Source organism: Manacus candei, unplaced genomic scaffold (assembly GCF_025592945.1).
Source record: "Manacus candei isolate 608988 ecotype Guabito, Panama unplaced genomic scaffold, ASM2559294v1 h1tg000003l, whole genome shotgun sequence".
Classification (NCBI taxonomy): Eukaryota; Metazoa; Chordata; class Aves; order Passeriformes; family Pipridae; genus Manacus; species Manacus candei.
This window is the reverse complement of record NW_026138051.1, coordinates 9,096,223-9,115,968: the sequence shown is the minus strand read 5'-3', so window position 1 is coordinate 9,115,968 and position 19,746 is coordinate 9,096,223. Positions and strand designations below refer to the sequence as shown.

At 49.0% G+C, this 19,746-nt stretch overlaps 2 protein-coding genes across 2 annotated transcripts; one reads left to right on the top strand and one right to left on the bottom strand.

Moving 5' to 3' along the window:
- Positions 1-5,569: 5,569 nt before the first annotated feature.
- On the bottom strand, positions 5,570-8,503 carry STEEP1 (STING1 ER exit protein 1). The gene is made up of 7 exons (XM_051784931.1): positions 8,333-8,503; positions 8,036-8,153; positions 7,870-7,911; positions 7,615-7,753; positions 7,020-7,109; positions 6,780-6,872; positions 5,570-6,024 (listed from the first exon to the last, which is right to left on the bottom strand). The coding sequence occupies exons 1-7, from the start codon at positions 8,454-8,456 to the stop codon at positions 5,962-5,964; spliced, it is 669 nt and encodes a 222-aa protein (XP_051640891.1). The 5' UTR covers positions 8,457-8,503; the 3' UTR covers positions 5,570-5,961.
- Positions 8,504-9,553: 1,050 nt separating this feature from the next.
- UBE2A (ubiquitin conjugating enzyme E2 A) lies at positions 9,554-18,664 on the top strand. Its single transcript, XM_051785044.1, has 6 exons — positions 9,554-9,800; positions 10,137-10,217; positions 10,331-10,356; positions 15,600-15,689; positions 16,733-16,821; positions 17,215-18,664. The coding sequence occupies exons 1-6, from the start codon at positions 9,757-9,759 to the stop codon at positions 17,341-17,343; spliced, it is 459 nt and encodes a 152-aa protein (XP_051641004.1). The 5' UTR covers positions 9,554-9,756; the 3' UTR covers positions 17,344-18,664.
- Positions 18,665-19,746: the final 1,082 nt, after the last annotated feature.

Here is a 19,746-nt window from a genome sequence, read left to right as displayed (position 1 = left end):
CTGTAGAGAAGGAGGAGGATGAACCATGTGCATCCTGCAAGCCTTGCTACCTGCGAAGTACAGCAGGTAAACACAGCGCAGGCTGCAGAGGACCCTGTTTGCTCCCCAGAGGGAGGCCAGTTGTGTGGCTGAAATGAGGACTGGCAGCTCTGAAGGACTGACCCAGCTGATCTCCCTGAGACACCGGTAACCAGAGATGATGCACTAACTGTGTGCCACAATCCTGCCTCTGGCCTGTCTACCCCTGAAGCTGCTGAAACCTGGTTTTGAAAGTGCCAAGTGCCTAAACCATCTGCAAAGCACAACACTCCCTATGGCACTGAATGCCTGAGAGGCTGGAGAAATGCTGTCTGGAGGAGCAGAGCTGGCCTCATGTTCTCTGGCTTAGAAACTGAGCTGCCTACTTGGATATGTTAAAACCCAGCCAGAGAACACAAGTGCAGGTAATTGCTGCTGTTCTGTAGAGCCCCTGGCTAGCCTTGCCCTCACAGGAGGTGAGTGGTGTGCTATGGGGATGGAACAGCTGAACTGAGACAGCTTCTGTGCCAGCTCTGCTTACCAGGCAGGGAGCTGCATCTCCAGGCTCATCCCTTACCCCTGGAAGTTAAGCTTCCAAATTCCAGAGGAAGGGGAAAATTCCTTCATGCTGCCAGGGCAGTTTGCAGAAAACACTGCAAGACGGAGCAATGTGGGTGGTTTGGCCTTTACACAGATACCTCTGTGGGTCTGTGAGCCACCCCAGTGAAACTGCCTGGTTTCTGCTAGGGGATGTGGAGTGGTGAGGGGATGTTCTCCTGGTCTTCTGCCCTTCAGATCAGCGAGGTTCCTCGCTTCCCCCACGCCTTGGCTCCTTTCTGGCTGCCCAGGCCTGCTCAAAGCAGTTGATCTCAATCACTGAAACTAATCTTAACTACTGCCCAAGGCAGCTAAGCAAGACCTTGTATTGCATAGGGTGAGAGTTGTTTTTCTTGCTGAAATCTAAGGGCAACCAGGCGTGAGAGCGGAGCACCATCCTGCTGCAGGTGTTGGCTTGCCAGGGTCCCTATAAATGGGCATGTGCATTCCTGATGGGAGATGGTGTTGAGCCAACAGCCCTTGCTGATGTTTTTCAGCTGGCCCTGGGCTGCTGCAGTGTGAGATCCCCCCACTGTCTTCTGGGGAAACAAAACCAGCTGAAAGTTGCCCTGTGAGATGTGGAGCAGTGCCATGAGCTGGGCAGTGCTGAGGGTGCAGGCAGCAGCCTGGCAGGGGGCTCTGCCGTGGGGCAACTTTACCAGGGAACCCTCTCCTGCTGCAGAAGTGCAGCTAATTAATTGAGGGCTCTTGGCTGGTTTTGCCTCCTGCTGCTAAGCTCTCCTGGATTTCAAGGGCTGTTCTTATGCTGCTGGTTGCTGAGCGTGGGGCATCCCTTCCTGTCCTTTCCTCCGCAGGGGATGTGTGGCTGGGCCATTAGCACGAGGAGGTAAGTGCATCATTTCTTCCTGCACATGGTGATGGGTGACCAAGGTGCTGAGCTGGGCTGTTGTGCCAGGCTGCAAAGGAGCTGAGCCGGGGGACCCCCAAGTCCTTAGACCTACAGCGTTGTGCACTGGGCTTGGGGTGCAGGACTGGCACTGAGTGAAATGGGTTGTGGCTACCCACAATAGTTAATGAATGCCCTGGGGACTTGGGAAACAAGCTCGTTTCACAGCTTTTTTTTTTTTTAGCTCTGGCACATGGGAGATGCAGGACAGAGCCCACAATGGGTTTTACCTACAATCCAATGCCAGGGAGCACAGGCTGGCAGCCCTTATGGCACTGGGCCCCTGGGGCTTTAACTTCCCCCTCCTGGCAGTTCCCTGGGAGCAGCTTTATCTGGGGATGTAAGTCGGGGGGTTCAGCCGCTACTGGTGCCTGCCACAGGAGCACACTACACAGGGATTAAGGGCTTTCTTCTTGCAGGGAAACTGAGGCAAAGAAAAGGGATTGGAGCCATCCAGTGGCAAAGCAACAAACTGAGTGCAGTCCCTCCAACACAGCATTTTGGCCACCAGGCTGGGCTGCTCCGAGGACAGCATGGACAGGGTGGATTTTCCTTTTAACTGTGATTCTCCTGTGGGAGGGCCGAACATCTCGTATGTCATGATTTCCTCCACGGGAGCCATGTCCTGGTGTATCAGCCCCTTTGCTGGCAGGGACAGGTGGACAAACGCCTTCTAACACCACTTTTGTCTCGCCCCCTCGCCCAGCAGCTGTAAATCCCAGGCTTACGAGGAGTTGACACAGCATGGCTGTGCATGGGATCATATGAAACACTTGTCAGTGGCTGGGGCAGGTGGCGAGTGGTGCTGGATAGTTGGGATGGCTCAGTGGGCACCAGTCTGCCCTGGCTGGGCTGGCTGGGCTGCCTCGTGTGTGCTGAGTCGTGCAGTGGAGAGCATCCCACCCCAAGGACTCACCTTGTAAAAGACCAGCGGAGTGCCAGCTCATCCACTCCACTGTCCCCTTCAGCGGTCCTTGGGTCACTCCAAGCTGTGTCTCTGGGAGTCACAGGGAGCTGCTGGAGAGGTAGCAGTTTGGGGAGCAATGAGCACTCAGGAGCTGCCAAGACCCACACCAAGACCGGCAGCATCAGAGAGGTTGTGGGAGGTGTCATCCCACCAGTGGTTTGTTGGTGGTTGTTGTCTGATCCTGCTGGGATGACAGGAGTTACGGCCCTAGCTGCAGGGATAGGGCAGCAATTTTCTGGCTGACAAGGAGATTGGCCACCTGTGCCTTGAAATCCACCCAAAATACCAGCACACTGTGGCCAGCTAGGTTCATAAGAACTCTTCAGTGGAGAGAGCTACAATGCTTCCTCCTCCATCCCTTGGAGCCCAGCCCTGCAGCCTTTTAAACAAGTCTGTCCTTTTATACTTTCAAATGCCTGGAGGTAGCAGTGGCCCATGGACCTGTGGGGCTCTTTAGAACACCAGCAAAAGCTGAGTCCAGTTTGATTTAGGCTGACCAGTCAGTGCTGCTCCCAAGCTGATCACTTTGTCATACACGTTGTTAGTGTGCAGTTATCAATATTCATTGCAATAGTCTAGGGAGTCAGAATTAGCCATCTGTATGCCAGTTGGCAGGTGAAATAGCACAAACACAGAGCACAGCCCAAGGAGAGCTGTAAGAACTGACCAGAAATATTTCCCCTCAGGAGGCAGGCAGGGAGGACATCACGCTGCTCCCCAGGTACAGCTGCAATTAACACCGACAAGGTCTGATTCAGCATTACCACTTCTCTTCAGTGTTTAAAAATTGTGTGGGGGTTTTTGTACAGGTAATGGGGAACAAGGCAGCATTTTTACACCCCGAGCTGTTCTGACACAGTAAATCAGACTAGGATCTTGTGAAGGTGCCTGGTTATTGGTCTGGACTAAGCCATGAAACACAGGAAGGTAAGTCTGGCCATGTGTGCCATTACTTTTGGAACAGATCCCCTCCTCTACTTTTATTTCACACATTACTTTGCTTTGTGATACCTCTGCATCTGGACAGGTTCTTACGTACAATATGGTGCTCAGTTAAACAAACAGATTTATAAAAACAAATGTTGACTTTTACAGTAATGCAAAATCTGGATTTGCTTTGGTCTGAACTCTGCTGCAGATCCCCCATTTTCTACCAGGGTACAAAAAAACCAGCTGTAGAACAGCTGGTTAGGACATTTAATCAAGTGTTTGAACTAGGTGCCCCTGCTTCCTGTTGCTACAGTCAGCTAATATATTTTAATTCATTTAGATCTAGAAATGAGAAACCCAACTTGATTTAACCCGTTGTGAATTAGATCTAGTTAGAGTAAGAAATACATAATAATGTATTGGGTCAGAGTCTCTGTGTTGGAGTTGTTTCAGGCATTGAGTTTGTAACTAGAGTGTATCAAAAGCACTTCAGGGACTGCTGGTGCAACAAATGATGTACTCTCCTTTCTGACTGGGTCCATGCACGAGTCCTGAGCCAAACTAGGCAGATCTCCAGTGACAAGAATGACAAACACTGACTGCGTATGGACTGGCCTTCCAAAATCGAGGAGTGCCTGTGCTGTGCCTCAAGACTCTGGGTGGCACTTGGTAACAGCTACATTGGACAACTTGTGCTGAGCTGGGCACTCACCATATTTTCTTTGTGCCTCACCAAACTGCAGATGGTCCTAACCCCACCTGACAGCCCCTTCACAGCCCACCCTCAGCTGAAACCTTTTGTCACTCCCAGCCTCAACCCTGACTGTAAGTCACACTATCCCCAAGTCAGCTTGTGTGCTGGTGTCACTTGAAGCAGGACTGTACTTCATTCTTGGACAACTAGAGACTCAGAGTCTGCATCCCAGTGGACTTCATGTGGTGCAAAACCAATTTTTGGATGTCAGTCTTTGACACGTGCTTGGGGAAAAAACTTCCCAATCTTTAGAGAGACCAACTTGCAGTTACTTGGGGCTTGGATCGCTCCCAGGGGAGCCGTGAGGCCCTCGCCTGGCTGGACTGTGTTACCACACTGGGGAAAGGGATTTGTGTACCAGAGATGTACCCACATACGCCTCCTGCCCTTCCCAAGTATGGCACACCACCCTGTAATTGCTTAACTGAAGAGCTTCTGGAAATAGGCTTCAGATTAACAGGTGATAAGCAGGGAACAAGATCAGCACTGTGAGTTAACCTGAACACCTGCTTACCCAGCCTGGCATTAAATTGTCACAGGACCTATGGACACATCCCAGCCTGCCAACTCTGGCACAGAGTTCACTCCCTCTGTTACACCTTGTTTCCCCAAAGAAAGGAAGAATAGATCCTTAGGCAAAGCAGAGATGAGTTTTCCCAGTCAAGGTTATAAAGCCAGATGGAAAATCTTTATTGATTAAAGGAAGTTTTCCGTAATAATTGTGGGAGATGAAGCATCTTTGCTCAAATTATTTTATGATACTTGCTAGAGTAAGAAAACCTTAGGAAAGGCATTTTAGTTCAAATTCATAATATGGCATTTAATCTCAAGTAGAGCAACAAACACATGCGCTGCAGAGCACTGCTATTACATCAACAAGAAATACAAAATAATATTCTCCAAATAAGGTACTTTAAAACCGATGTGTAATGTTGTCTTCATCAAGTCCTTAGTGGTCAGAACATTCAAAACAATTTTTCCTCCACATTTCACAACTCTAGAACCAATACTGTTTTTTAGAACGGTTTAGTTAAGACATGCAGTGGTATTCTACTTTAAATGATTACCAACTGTATCAGTAGCTTCTTACTATATATTTGAACTCATAGTTGCAGTTTGTTTTCATTAATTTAAAACAAGGTTGGATTTCATGTTCTTGTATGGGGCAGTAGCTATTGGGACAGTGTAATTCTGTACCCTGTTCCACAGGACCTGAGGCTGGAGTGCTGCAGCCAAGCCTGTGCTGGCTGCCTCTGGCAGGTCAGGGTGAGCAGCAGAATGATGCTCAAGCCTTGCATCCCAGTTGTTCTAGACTGTGTTGGAATGGCATGTCCCTCAGGCTGCCGCATGTTTTGGACACAGTTAAAATAACAAAATGAGTAACAGGCACAGAGCATACTTTTGTAAGGGTGTCTTTGTTGTACAGTTGACCTGTTGTTCTAATACATTCAAGGAAATCTTACACTATCAAAATAAAAAGACAGGTATCTAAAGGTGAACTCAGGAAGGCACCTGGCAAAGATTTTCCCGAAAGTAAATATTCTGCCTGGAAGAGCGTGCTCATAACACTGGGTCTGTGGAGAACTGCAGTTTCAGCAAAGTCTCCAGTGCTGTTGGAGTTATTAAAATTGGTACCAGAGTATCACTTATGACAGAGAGGTTCTCACCCTCCAGGCTGGCTGCAGCACAGTGCAACCCTTGAACACTGTCTGTTGCTTCTGCTGTGTTAACAGATCTATTAACAGATCCCTTCTCCTGTCTCCAAATACTCAGCAAATACGTAGCATTTCATTTGAACTGGTTATCAATCAGGGTTCCCTTCATCTTGGCTTTCTTGGCTTCCAACTCAGCCTGAATAAAGGAAAATTAAGACAGAATGAAATAATGTCTGCATATGTTTCCCTTCAGTGCTCCAGTGAGGTTTGCTCTTGTCTGACCACTGCAAACTTTCCAGTTCCCAACCCAGGGGCAGGAGTAGCCCAATTGCTTTGCTGACTCCCTCCTTCCCTGACGCACAAAACGAGGACCACCTTTAAAATCATAAACATCCTAAAACTAACCACTCAGGAGACAATTTCATACTTTCTATCCCCAAGTGGAAGCTGCACATTTCGTCCCCCTCCCATCTACCACCCTCCTGTCACAGCAGGTAAGATCAGCTGGGATGTTCCTGCCATTCTTCAAGTGCCTCAGTAGGGGCTGAGCTGCAAGTTCTCCACAAGAGCCTTGCCTTGCCCTGACACCTCATGGCAACAACCTGCTCTGCCAGGCAGGCACAAGAGCACAGTATTAGGGGTGTTCTGGTTGGCAAAGCCATGGCCTTATGTCCCCTTCCCTTGATCCTTGTCCAACACGTTGCAGAAAGCCTCCCTGCAAGCTGGCTGCTCTTGTTAGCTCTACAGGTAATCGAGTACTATTTTAATTCTAGAAGGACTAGAAGAATATTTCTATAAAACCTGTAAAGGAAAACGCATCCTCACAAAACTACAAGTTACCTGTGACTGTACCAGGACCTCTCTATACTTGCAGTCTGATCTGCAAAATAGTTTCTGTGTACAAAACAAACATCTCAGGGAGTTGTGTTGAACACCAAAGAAAACACTCACCAACTCCTGTAGCCTTTTCTTGCTCATGCCTTTGCGTTCCAGCTGTTTCTCAATCACTTTTGCATTCTGTGCATAGGAGTCTGCAATCTCCCTCTGAAACACACACACATCACTTTGCAACAGCAAACCCCAGAGTAACAACACCTCACCCAGGTGGTGAGACGAGCGCTGGCTCTGCCCCACGTCCCAGACAGGTGCCCAGCTCACATGTGGGTGCCACCAAGGGCACCCGAAACTCACCGCTTCGATCTCCTCCTCCTCTTCATCAATTGTGGAGACTGTTACAGAACTGAACTTGCCCATATCTTTTGTCCGTTTGGTCATCATCACCTGGGTGAAAAACAGAGTATTTTGTTAAACCTTGGTAACAGTTGTGCCACGAGGGAGTGCTTCCAAAGTTTTTAAGGCTTCTTAAGTCATCGAGATTACCTGAACTCTGTGGGTGGCAAAGGAGAATTATGCCCAGTGATTTCTGGGCTTAGAGGTGTCATTCATTACCAGAAGGAAATTCACTGATATAAAATAGATGAGCCAGATTTTGAAAATCACTGTGCAGGCTACCAACCTGACCTACTTACAGATGGAAACTTTCTGGTAACTGAGCCTAAACATCAGACACAGTATAAATTTTGAAGTTTATTTTGCTTTCCTTTAATGCTCAGACTCCAAGCTGCAGTGACCTCTGTAAAGGAAAACTTTAGGAAGACATGGAGAAGACACTATATTGTTCAGAGGTCCTGTTTTTTCTCCCCCCTGCCCCGACAATTAAGTTATTTTACACACAGCATGTTTTGAAAAGCAAAGATAGCCTTTTTAATTCTCTAGAGCCGATTACCTTTTTGGGAGGTTCTTGTTTCTGAGTATATATGTTTGTTTTCCCAAAACCCTGGCCAAATTTGACCACAGCACCATCAACAATGAACGTCACAGGAGCATTCTTCTGTTGGTGTTGATAAAAGAGCAGCAGTCCACACCTGGAAACAGAAACACGGAGCTGAGAGGAAACTTAGATTGTGGATTCCTGTGGTTGAGATTATAAATGTCAAGAAAAGGTTATAAATGTTACTAAAAAGATGGTGTGATCACTCACTTGCCGCACTTCTTCCTGAACTGCCGCTCTATGCCTTCGGGTCTGGGGGAGAGAGGAACAGCTGGAGCAGGGCACACAGACAGCGGGGTTCGGTGGCTGCCAGCCGGGTGGGGAGGGCAGCCCTGAGGGGCTCTCAGGGGGTCGGGGGTGCCGCGGCCGGGCCCACCTGCGCAGGAAGACGCTCTCCTCCTCCTCGGCGTTGCAGAACTTGTGGGCGTGCTTGGCCGCGTCCATCACCCGGGCACGGTCCCGCGGCCGCATCGGCAGCTTCTCCAGCTGGCAGTCTGCGGGGAGCGGCAGGGCCGGGGTGGCGGCGGGGCCAGGCGGGCACCTGGAACCCCGAACCCCGCACCCGGAACCCCGCACCCCGCACCCGCCGCCTGCCCGGGCCCGCGGCCTGACCCCTCCCGGCCCGCGGCCTGACCGCCCCCCGCCCGCGGCCTCACCCGCCGGCCCGGCTCACCCAGCACCAGCACCATCTGCCCGCACAGGCAGTAGTAGACGTGCAGCGGCTTCTCGCCATCGTCGTACTCCTCGCGGTCGCGGGTGTCGGAGCACACCACGGAGCGCGACACCACCTTGGGCATGGCGGCGCCTGGCCCTGCCCGCCCGGCCCGGCCCCGCCCGCGGGGCGGCTCCGCGGGGCTCCGGGGACACCCGGTGCTGGAGCTCCCTCGGCTCCCGTGTCCCTAAAGCAAGGCTCTGGACACGGCTCCTCCTGACCAGCCCGCACGTTTCTCGTGGCGCAGGCCGGTGGCAGCAGGGAAGGCCCGGGACGGGCGGTTTGCAGCGCGGCCGCTGATAACCGTGGGTTTATTGTTTCCTTTCCGTGGGTCTCCTCCCGTGTCTCTTCCGAAGCCGCCTCCCCACGCGGCTGCCTCACGTGAGGATACGAGTGAGGATAAGCTCGAAAAACAGGGCCCACCCGGCCTGCTCTAGACAGCAGCAGAGAGATCCTTTGCTTCCAAAGGCTATTAAAGAAAGGTAGAAAGGAGATTATTTTCCCTTGGAAAATGCTCTCTAGGGAAGCAGAAAGTGCAGTGTAGAAGGTCGTGCTGGTTTTGGCTGGGATAGAGTTAATTTTCTTCACAGTACCTGGTGCGGGGCTGTGTTTAGATCTGTGCTGGAAACAGTGTTGATAATTCAGGGATGTGTTTGTTGCTGCTGAGTGGTTCTTACCTAGAGCCAAGGCCTTTTCTGCTCCTCAATCCACCAGGGAGGAGGCTGGGGGGGCACAAGCAGCTGGGACAGCTGATCCCAGCAGACCCAAGGGATATCCCAGACCATACGGCCTCATCCTCAGCAATAAAGCTGGGGGAGAAGGAGGAAGGAAGGACGTTTGGAGTGATGGTGTTTGTCTTCCCAAGCTACCATTACGTGTGCTGGGGCCCTGCTGTCCTGGGGATGCTGAATACCTGCCTGCCCTTGGGAAGTGGGCATTAAATTCCCCCTTTTCCTTTTTCCGTGTGTGACGTTCGCTTTCCCTGTCGAACTGTTTTGATCCCAACCCGCAGCGCCGCCGACGCTCCGCCCCCTCCATGACGTCAGCAATCACGTTCCACCCCCGCCCCCCGCCGCCGTTGGTACAGCCCCGCCCGGCGCCGCCCCCGCGCCCGCGCCGCGGTGGTTCAGGCTGGGCCGGGGGCTCCTCCACATCCGGCTCCGCCCCCCCCCCCCGCGCCGTTGGTACATCCCGGGACCGTCCGGCAGCCGGCGCAGGAGTCGGTGCAGCTCAGGCTCCCCCCCCGCGCCCGCCGCAGTGGTAGAGGCTGCGATCGCTCCTGTCGGTCAGCGCCGCCGCCGCCGCCTCAGTCGGAGCTCGAACCGCGCCCGGCGCCCCGCGCTCCCTCCGGCAGTGTATGCCTGAGCTATAACCCTCAGCCCGCCATGTCCACTCCGGCCCGTAGGCGCCTCATGCGGGACTTCAAGAGGTACCGAGGCCGCGGGCCGAGGGGAAGGGGTGGGGGGGCGGGCGGTAGGAGGACGAGGGGCCCAGCGCTGGCGGGGGAGGAGGGGGCAGCACAACATGGCGGCGGGGCAGGGCGCGCTCCGCTGGTGGCGTAGCGCGGGCGGCGCTGCCCGGCGCGGGTTACGCCGTTTGCGCAGCGCGGCCGCCGCCGGCCCGGGTTACGCTGCTGGCGCAGCCGCTGGCCCGGGTACGGTGTTTGCGCAGGGCGGCGGCCCCGGGCCGGGTTACGCCGTTTGCGCAGCCCCGGGCCGGGTTACGCCGCTGGCGGGGCCGCCCTCACGGTCCCTGTGTCCCGCAGGCTGCAGGAGGATCCCCCGGCCGGGGTGAGCGGGGCCCCCTCCGAGAACAACATCATGGTGTGGAACGCCGTCATCTTCGGGTGAGTCGGCGCGGCCAGGGGCGGCGGGGCCGCGGGGGCCGCTCGGCCGCCGCGCGGGGGTCGGAGCCGGGCTGCCCGCGGGGTAACGCTGTGCTTTGCTTTCCCTCCTCCAGGCCCGAGGGGACCCCTTTCGAGGACGGTAAGTGCGGCGTGCGGGGCTGGTGGTTGGCGTTCTGGGGTAAAACTGGTGCGGTTTGACACGGCCTTGGTGTCACTGCCGTGAACTCTGCAACAGGTGTGGGCCCGGGGGTGGAGGGGGGGCATGGGTCACGTTCACCTGACCGCACACCCGTGTGCTTGACTTAAGTAAATACCCTTTTTTTTTTTCCCCTTACTCCGACTTCCAAAAACTGATGTAGATTTAGATTGCTGTGCTAATTTACTGAGATAGACAGATTAGCTTGTAGGGTCTTGCTTGTAGTCGTGAAGTCTGGCTGTCCTAAACCTAATTTAATGTAGCATTTTAAGGCTCTTCAGACTTTTCTGTTGAACCCTGGACTGTGTTTTTAGGGACACTTGTATTTGGAGAACCATCAAAATCCTGGTATAGAACCGTTGTCTTTTGTTTGAGTTCTGTGTTTCTTTTCTGGTGCTGGAAGTGTTTTGTGAGTAAGTCCCAATGTGAGTCAGCTGAAGTAGGAAATGGGCTGCATGTTTGAGGAAGTTCAGAACAGTTGGGTTGGGGGTTTTTTTGGCATTTACTTCAGTCTGCTACAATTGTTATCATTCAGGGCTTAAGATTAAAAGGACTTTTTAACTCTAAAAGGTGACTAAATAGGTCCTGGTAACATACCTGTAGTTTCCATCTGGCCTTATTGCCTTTGGTAGGTTTACAGGTGCTGTATGAATACTTCAGCATCTTGTGAAAACCTGTTAGACACGAAATACTGTCTAACTGAAATCAGCGATGCATTTTTTTTTAAGATATTTTCAGTGCAGGCTATAATTAATCTTAGATCTCTGTGACTCATGACAAAAGCATAGGAAAAATTCCTTAACTCTTTTATGTTGTTCTTGGCTAACTCCCATGTCTCTGTTTATCCTCGGAGGTAGCACCTGTGGACATGCCTCTAAACTGCAGATTGTTTTTCTCTGTGAAGATTTTACATATCTCAAGCCTAAGAAAACTGCAAAGATTCCAGTTACTTTTTTTAATGTATTGGGTTAGTTGTTTGCTGTAGTAGCTGCTTCAGCAGTCTAATGTTCAGAACTTAAGTGTTCCATAACATTGTATTATAGAACAGATAGACTAAATACATTTTGTTATCTCATGTTGTAACCTTTAAAGAAGGCTCCCTTAAACTTCTATGAGGGTTGCTAGAGCTGCTTAGGCTCTTGGAGCACTGCTGCTAATGGAGTGATTCACTGTTTGGAGCAGAAAGCTGTCTCCTTGCAGTGTGCTAAAATGCAGGTTGTTACCATGCTCAGGCTCTTCCAGCTCAGTGTGTGGTTAACAGATGCTATAAGGGTTTTTTTCCATACATTTCCATTTAGTTGCAGAAGGTTGAAGACTGCTTTTGAGAGCCCTGACATATTGATTTCCTCTGTGCTTTCTGTGGCAGCATCATTTTTTTATCTCGGATGCCGAGGACGTGTTGGACTTGCAGCAGTTTTGAGGTTCAGGCAGATGCTTGAGGCTGCTGCTGTCCTGCTTTGGTTGATCTTGTAATCTCAGCGTGTGATGGATTGCTCTTTTCATAGCAAAGTGTGTGTTTTCACACTGTGCTCAAGAAAACAGATGCGTCTTGTGTTGCAGGATACTTGCTTATCTCCTCTTTTCTGGACATATCTTACCTTGTGCTAGATAACAAAACACTAAGTGGTGCCTGGAGATATGGCATTACTGGTGCCTCAGCTGTGCTTTTCCATTAAGTGAGTAGAGTAGCACAGCTCAGATAATGGTAGTGCAGTCCAGGTGCAGTCCAGCTCAATGTAGGTAAAATTAAGGGAATTTTAATTTAACAGTATGCTGGTTTGGGCTTATTTTGTAACTGTGCAGGCCCCTGGGAGTCAAAGGTACACTGAAACTCTGTAATCTTTCTCATGAAGCCTTTGAGGTCAGTGCTTCAGAAGTTGCTTTTGTATTTTTGGTTTTAGGCACTTTCTGGTGATGCTGTAAGACTTCAGATAGCTTAGTTCTTGTGAAAGTAGCGTGTGAAATTTTGAGATTTTTGTTAAAACCAATGTATAACTCCAACATCGTCAGAATTACTGTTCTTTATCCTCCCTCTGCTGAGGCCCTTCCCCAGTCCCAGCTTCTGAGGTGTCTGGACTGAAAACCCGAAGTTCAAACGTGTTTGTTTACTTGCTGTGCAACATACTGCAGCTAACATCCCTCCTTCTCCACCCCCAGACTTTGGAGGGTGTTTTCACAACTCAGTGTTCAGGCTGGCTCAGCTTAGGAGCAACCACTAATTCAGATCAGCAGCATAACTTCCATCTTCTCCTTTGAGAGGATTGGATTGCAGGTGTCTGCAGTAGTACCCTGGGGATATTTATCCTGCCTTTCACCATATTTCTAAGAATCTATATGTGTGTGGCATCTAAAGTGGTAGTGCTGGCACAGCCATGGAAGCCCAGGCTCTCCCAGTCTTTCAGACCTGTTTCTCTGAAACTGGATGACAATAATGTGGTCAGTGCAGGATTCCTGGCTTGGAGAGAGTTAAGTAATACAGCTGTTGTAGTATCCTGCCTTGCTGTCGTCATGCAGGAGGCTTGAACAGAGAAGGCAAGGCGTTTGTGTGTTGTGGTTTGTTCCTTGCTTGTGGAATATGGATCGTGTATCCTCTTGCGGGAGTGGAAGAGATTGTTCCTGCTCTGTGGGCAGTGGAATGGAGGGGCTGCTCTCACTGCCTGCAGTGAGGGGGCCCAGCAGGGGCACAGGCTCTGCTCTGGGGGGCTGCTGGGGCCAGCACATGGGTTGTGCAGAGACTTCTGTTAGCTGTGTCAGAGACTCAGATCCTGAGGCAGGAGAAGCCGATCAACAAGGTGAGTACAGGAGAGAAAAGAGAATGTTTTCTCCTCAGTGATGATCCCAGTATCAGTAATGACAGTGAATATGATAATTTATGTTTTAAAAATGGCTGTATAGGATAAGTTGTGAGGAATACCAGTTGAAAGCTTTAAAATTAGTGACAGACTGAACACCAAAGGCCTCATCCCCAACAGTGTGTGTTGTGATACCTGATTGACTTGTGTTGGCTTCCAGTGTGAGTGACTGTTGGACTTTGGTTTGTCAGACGTCTGGATTTGTCCTTTACTAAAGCTCAGCAACGAGGAGTTGTGTACTGGGGAGCTGTTCCAAAAAGCCATTGCCACTCTGGGCCCTGATGTGGAAATCTGAGTAGGGAGATACTCCTGCTGGACACTGTCTGCCCCCCGCTCAGATTTGTGTTTAAAGTAATGCTGTCCTGCCTCTGGTGAGACAAAAGCTTCCCTTTCTTTCAGTAGTTTTAAATAGATTCTAAGACCAAACTGCCCGTTACTGCCCTTGGGCTGTCTTGTCTGTCCCTTCTGCTCCCACTTCAGGCAGAGTTCCAGACCAGCATTCATTGGCTCAAGTGTGCTTGTTGAACTCTACCCTGTGATGGTTTGTGCTCAGTTTTCAGCCTGCTGCTTGCTTAGTCACTCCTCCTTCCTCAGGAGGAGGTACTGAGAACCAGAACTGGGGCAGGGAATCTCTGAAATTCAGAATCACATCTCTAAGCATTTAGTTCTAAAAGGCCAGCATTGCTTGGGACTGTCACCATGTAGGGAAGGAAAAGTAGCCCTGACCTGATGTTTGCAGCTGGTAGAAGTTGTTACTAACTTCCCAGTACTGGCTTGCAAACACTGATCTCAGTGCTTCTGGACTAGCTGGGGTAAAGCTTGAAAGCCCCACTGCAGACTTCCATTAACTTGAACAGTCTTAACTATATTGTTTTGGGTTTTTTTGTTTCACATTAAGATAGCATGGTGTTGGGTTTGTACTCTTATGTTGTTAGGCTGCTAATAAAAAACAAACATGCAAAAACTTATTTTTAGGGTGTTGAGACTTCCCAGTGCTGTAGGGAAAGCACTGAGGCATCTGTGCTGTGTCTTCATTTGCAAACTGGAACGTCAAAACAATGACCTTCATTTCTTGCCACTCAGTGTTACAGTTTATCTCCTTACAAAGAAAGGAGTCCCTGGGAGATACTGCAGGTCCTTGCTGATCTGAAAAGAAAATGGGGGGGGAAAAATCTGTTCTCTGGCTACCAGTTGTTGGCACATGTTTGCCAGCCAGAGAAAGGAGTAACTTCATTATATTAGTGCTGGAAAACTCCCTCACAGCAGGAAGCAAGGACGCTGAGTGGGGGGGGTGGAGGGAACTTGACCTCTCACTGATACATAAGAATTCCTTTTGAAAAAGGCAGTGTGTCCACCCTGGCAGCTTGTTACAGCTGCTACTGTAAGGTGCAGTCCTCCTGCAGAAGAGCTGTATATTTATATGAAGGTGCTTCAGAGATTTCTCTCCAGGCATACCCAGGCCCTTCCTAAGCTGCTGCCCAGGCTGGTTGCTCTCAGGTGATATTGTGGTTAGGAGAAGCTCACAGGGTCTGCAGTGGAGTGTGTGAGTTCTTTAGTTATCCATCTGAATCAGAAGCAGTCCTTAATCCCCTGGACCCATATGTGTGCAGCTTAGTTGACAGACTTCTTATTCTCAGATTGTCACAGCCTGAGGAGAAGGGCTAAAATAACTTACGTTGGTGCAGGCTGTTAAAACGTTGGAGTGGGACTCAGCTGCAGTTTTCTGTTTCTGCTTAATCAGTCTTTCTCCAAGGAAGACCAGTTAGTGTGAAATAAATGGTGAGATTTTTTATTTTGAATTGTTGGATTTGGATGCTGCATTCAATACTGCTTTTCTGCAATAAAATCTGATTACCTCACAGTTGTTGAGAAACATGATTTTTTTTTTTTTTTTTTGAAATGCAGAGAAAATAAATAAGAAGGTCCTTGTCATGACAGCACATTCCATAGATAGGACTTACCGAATCCCGGCTGTTACGCAGATGGTTGTACACCCACTTGTGTTGTTTGTACAGTGTGCAGGGATTGGGCTCCGTGAAAGAAAACCTCATGGGCAGATTTAATTCCTTACACAGACCCTTTGACTAGGTTGGTGGTTTTGGCAGTAGAAGTCACGGGAGATACTCTTGTACCGGCACTGTCTGGGACTTCAGCGCTAATGATTAACTCCAAGGGAGTAGAGGAATGGCTGTAGGGCTGCCCAGTCTGTGTTCCATGTCCAACATGCGTGTGTGAGCACAATAGTACAGTGTGTGTTGTGGAGGGATGCTACTTACTCATCCCTTGTGTAAATTCTTGTTGAATAAAGGTTGCTTATCTCTTTTTCAACTCCAGGGACTTTCAAACTTACAATAGAATTCACAGAAGAATACCCAAATAAGCCACCTACTGTTAGATTTGTCTCTAAAATGTTTCATCCAAATGGTAAGTACTTACACAATGCCTGGCTTTACTTCTGTTGTTTTGTTGGGTTGTAGGTGTTTTGGGGGGGGGGAGGAGGAATTTTGTTGTTTTGGGGTGTTTTTTTGTTGTTATAGCTTGCTTTAGAAAAAGGTCTAATTATTATAAAAGTTTCCCCTATCTAATAAGGCAGCAAAATCCGGTGTGGGCCCATGTAGTTTTGATGAGGATGGATACATGAGCAGTGCTCAGGCTTGAAATGAAAGGGGCAATAAAAAGAGCCTCTTAACTTTCAGGTGTTATAGCACAGTACTGATGAGACTCTCAACTGCCTGTTGTTAAGCCTTACAGAAGAATGTTTTGTACTTAAATAGCAGTGTCTTGGACTTCTGTCTGTTGTACTGTAGATACAGCATAGTGATGCTGCTGAATGCAGCTGACTTCCATCTCTTCCCCAAAATCCCTGCAAGAGCAATATACCACGAAGTGTAGTGTTACTCTCCACTATAGCTAGTCACAGTAAGATTGTTCAATAAATCCCCTTCCTTGGTAACTAAAGCTGGAGAGGTAAGCCTGGCCTCCAAACAAATATCAGCTTTGTGAAGAAATACCTGACACTTTCAAATGTGCAAGAGTGGGTACAGTGCAGGGAGGGAAGGTTCTCCTGTAGCTGCTGTGAGGAAGGTGACTGGACTCTGACTGATGTAGAGACTTCTTGGGGAAGCCTTGAGTGTAAACAACTGTTTGCTGCTGTTCTTTATTTGGTTCACTTTTGGGTAGCTGGAGGTTTTTTGCCTTAAAAGCTGTTTTTGGTTTTCTGTAGTGGTTGTTACAATGACAGAGAAGTTTGATGTTAGGGGGTTGAGTTTAAATACCTCAGGCAGCTGTTGGTGAGGAGCTTCACCACTTCCTACCTGCAGGCCTGTTGGCTGGATTGCAGTCTGTCAGATGCTATGGACTGTTGTAGTGTCTGTCTGAATGTAGGTTTTCAGCATCAGGCAATAGCAGGAAAAAGGCAGTAGCTGTACAACTCCTGTTTTAAGCTGTTCTCTTTGAACCTTTTCTAGTCTATGCAGACGGTAGTATATGTCTGGATATTCTTCAGAATCGTTGGAGTCCTACTTACGATGTCTCCTCCATCTTAACATCCATACAGGTAAAAGAACTCTGCATGAAAAGGTGGAATGAAATTAGGATGCTTTGACAAAAACAGCTCAGGAAAATGGTTTTTTTCCCTCTCCCAAGAGTCAGTATAGCAGCTGTACGTGTATACTGGCCCAGTGTGAATCCTTCCCAGGTGTAAATGGGCTGGGCAGTGACACAGGTGGGCACTGCAGGGACCTGCCCAGGGCTGCACTGCTTGGCTGCCACAGTCCCCTGTGCTGAGCAGTGCCAGTGTAGCCAAAGCCTGTGGTGCCTTCCAGCTGCAGGAGTGCAGTGTGCTGCACCCAGACTAACCTCTCTGCTCTGATTAGAGTGGGTAGTTTACAGGACACATTGGAAAGCTGTGTACTTTGCAATGCCTAAGGATCTTTTTCTCTTTGCACAGTCTCTATTGGATGAGCCAAATCCGAACAGTCCAGCAAACAGCCAGGCAGCTCAGCTATACCAAGAGAATAAGCGGGAATATGAAAAACGGGTTTCTGCAATAGTAGAACAGAGCTGGCGTGACTGTTGACCCAGGATGATGCAAATGAACACTCTGATGAGGAAAATAAACAAAGTGTCCGAGTCATCTTTTTCCTCCTAGCATTTACTTTGCAAGCAGAATAGCTGTTGTGCTGTTGCCACCCTCCCTTGCTGAAGCTTCTTCTCCTTGGACATCAGAACGCACCCACTTTGAAGTCAAACGTTCTGTACTTGGGTTACTTGCAAAAGAGTTACTGATGCTGAATTCATTTTCTGTGGTCCCTCTCCAGTCTTAGGGCAGTATTGTGCATTTCTGTAGTGTACACTAAGCTTTTAATTGTAATTGTGTTATACACAGTGACGCTTATGTGTAGCTTGATAAAAGGGATGTTTATATACATACACATTTTTTAACTGATATTAACTAAAGTGCTGATGTGTCCAGGCTGGTCACTTCCTCTACTATTGGTTTAGACCCCACTGCATTTGTAAGTATTGAGTGAAGAAATAACCTGTTTCCTTTTTGTATTGGTTTATCAACTCCTTACTCATGTTAAAAAAATTAACTCTTCAATTGATTTCAATTCAAAGATTTAGTAAGACCCTGGAATGCTTGTTACTTCTGCACTTCACATGCAAGATTTATGTACAGATCTACATAAATCACTTCAGCTGTGGTACTTGGATCTTTACTGAGGGCAAGAAACAAGCCCTTTTTTTTATTATTATTATTATTATTTTAAAGGACATGCCTACAGAAATGTCAGTAGGTTTCTATAGTCCTGTCACCGAGGCATTACTGGACAAAACCAGGTAGAGGTGTGGTACTCAGCAAAAGGCCTTCCATGTTAAGGAAGAGGTAAAACATGACCTGTTCAGCTGTGGAATTACTCTCCTCTGGTATCTTTCTCCTGCCCCTTATATTTAGCTGAGAAAGATTAAGTTCTTTGGGATCTAACTTTGTCTTGTGGAAAGTTTGAATTAAGTCCAGGGTAGGCACTCGAGTCTCTGCAGTTTCTGCTCTTTGTAGATGACCGCGTGGTTTGTGTGAGCTACTGCTGCATGCTTGAGTTTGTTCCCTTCAGTTTTATGAAAGTATTTTTTCAACTCTGAAAAAAAAAAACATTTGTAAGTCCAGACTCACTTTTTTTGTAAGGCAAGTTTGTACCTTTGGATACAGAACCTTAAGCAGCAGTGTGGGATGGAACCTACAATTGTGTTGTCCACTGTTCCAGTGTCTTTTGTGTGCACATTGGTCTGTTAGTTGAAAAGTATAACTTTGCACAAGTAACCCATGTAAGAAACTGTACATTTTTCAAAAGTTGTAAATAAAGTGTAACCTTAGTGCTTATTGTATAAATAGGCAAGAAGTGTATAACTGTGCTTCTTTAACTGGGGTGGCAGCAGTCGGGTGTGGGATCAAGCTCCAGCACTGACATACTTCCCACTCAGGGCAGCAGCTGGAAGGGCCAAGTCACTCCAAGGTCACAGGAGCCCTCCTACCAGTCCCTCCATTCTTGTGTTTGTTTTGATAGTCACAAAAAACCACCAAAGTAAGAGAGTGGACTCAAGGCAGCCAGAACTGAGCTGCAGAAACACCAATCTCACCTTCCCCGCTTGCTCAGGCAAGGCCTTTATGCACGGCCTTAATTACAACCATGGTCTCTCCCCAGCCCTGACACTGCACAGACTCACAGGGGAGGGTGGGGCTGCTGCTCTTCTCCTCCCACAGGTGATGCCCCCCCAGCCAAACCTACACCTGCACTCCAGGTCCTGCACGGGCACCGTGCTCAGCAAAGATGGGTCAGGGCCACTTCCTGGGGCAGGAAAAGCAACACCCTGCCCTGCACAGGCTACACAGGCCCACTACCCCGACCTACAGCCAGTCCCCACTCTCCCAAAAGAGGCATTTTTCAGCCTGAACACCAGTGGTGCTCTCACTGCTTTTCTTGGCATCAGCAAGCTCTGAAGACCTGCTGCATACCCGAGTTAGGGAGGGGGAGCTTCACTCCTGCTTGCAGGAATATCTCCCTAGAAAGTACCAGGCTTCTTCCACTCCTACAGCACCATCTGCTAGAGCCCAGCATTCTTGACAGCAGAATTCAGAACCAGAGAAAAGGAATAATGCACAAAAAAACCCAAACAAAATGAAAAAAACAATCTACTTTCAGAATTAACTGCCACGTTATTTTCCTACAGCAAGAGCAGCAGCAAGTTGTTACTTCAGCAGTCCAAGCTGGCAGAAGCTGTGCTGCAGCCAGGCAGGGAGAGGAGGGGATGCTCACTCTGCTTCCTGATCGAGTCTCACCTGCCAGGGCATCCTGTAGGGATGAAAATGCCTCTAACTACACATCACCAGGAGCTCCTGCCTCAGCGATAAGAGGAGTATTTAAAAAAGCACTGGGAGTATTTAAAAACAGAACAGGAGGTGAGGAAAAAAGGTAGAGGATGG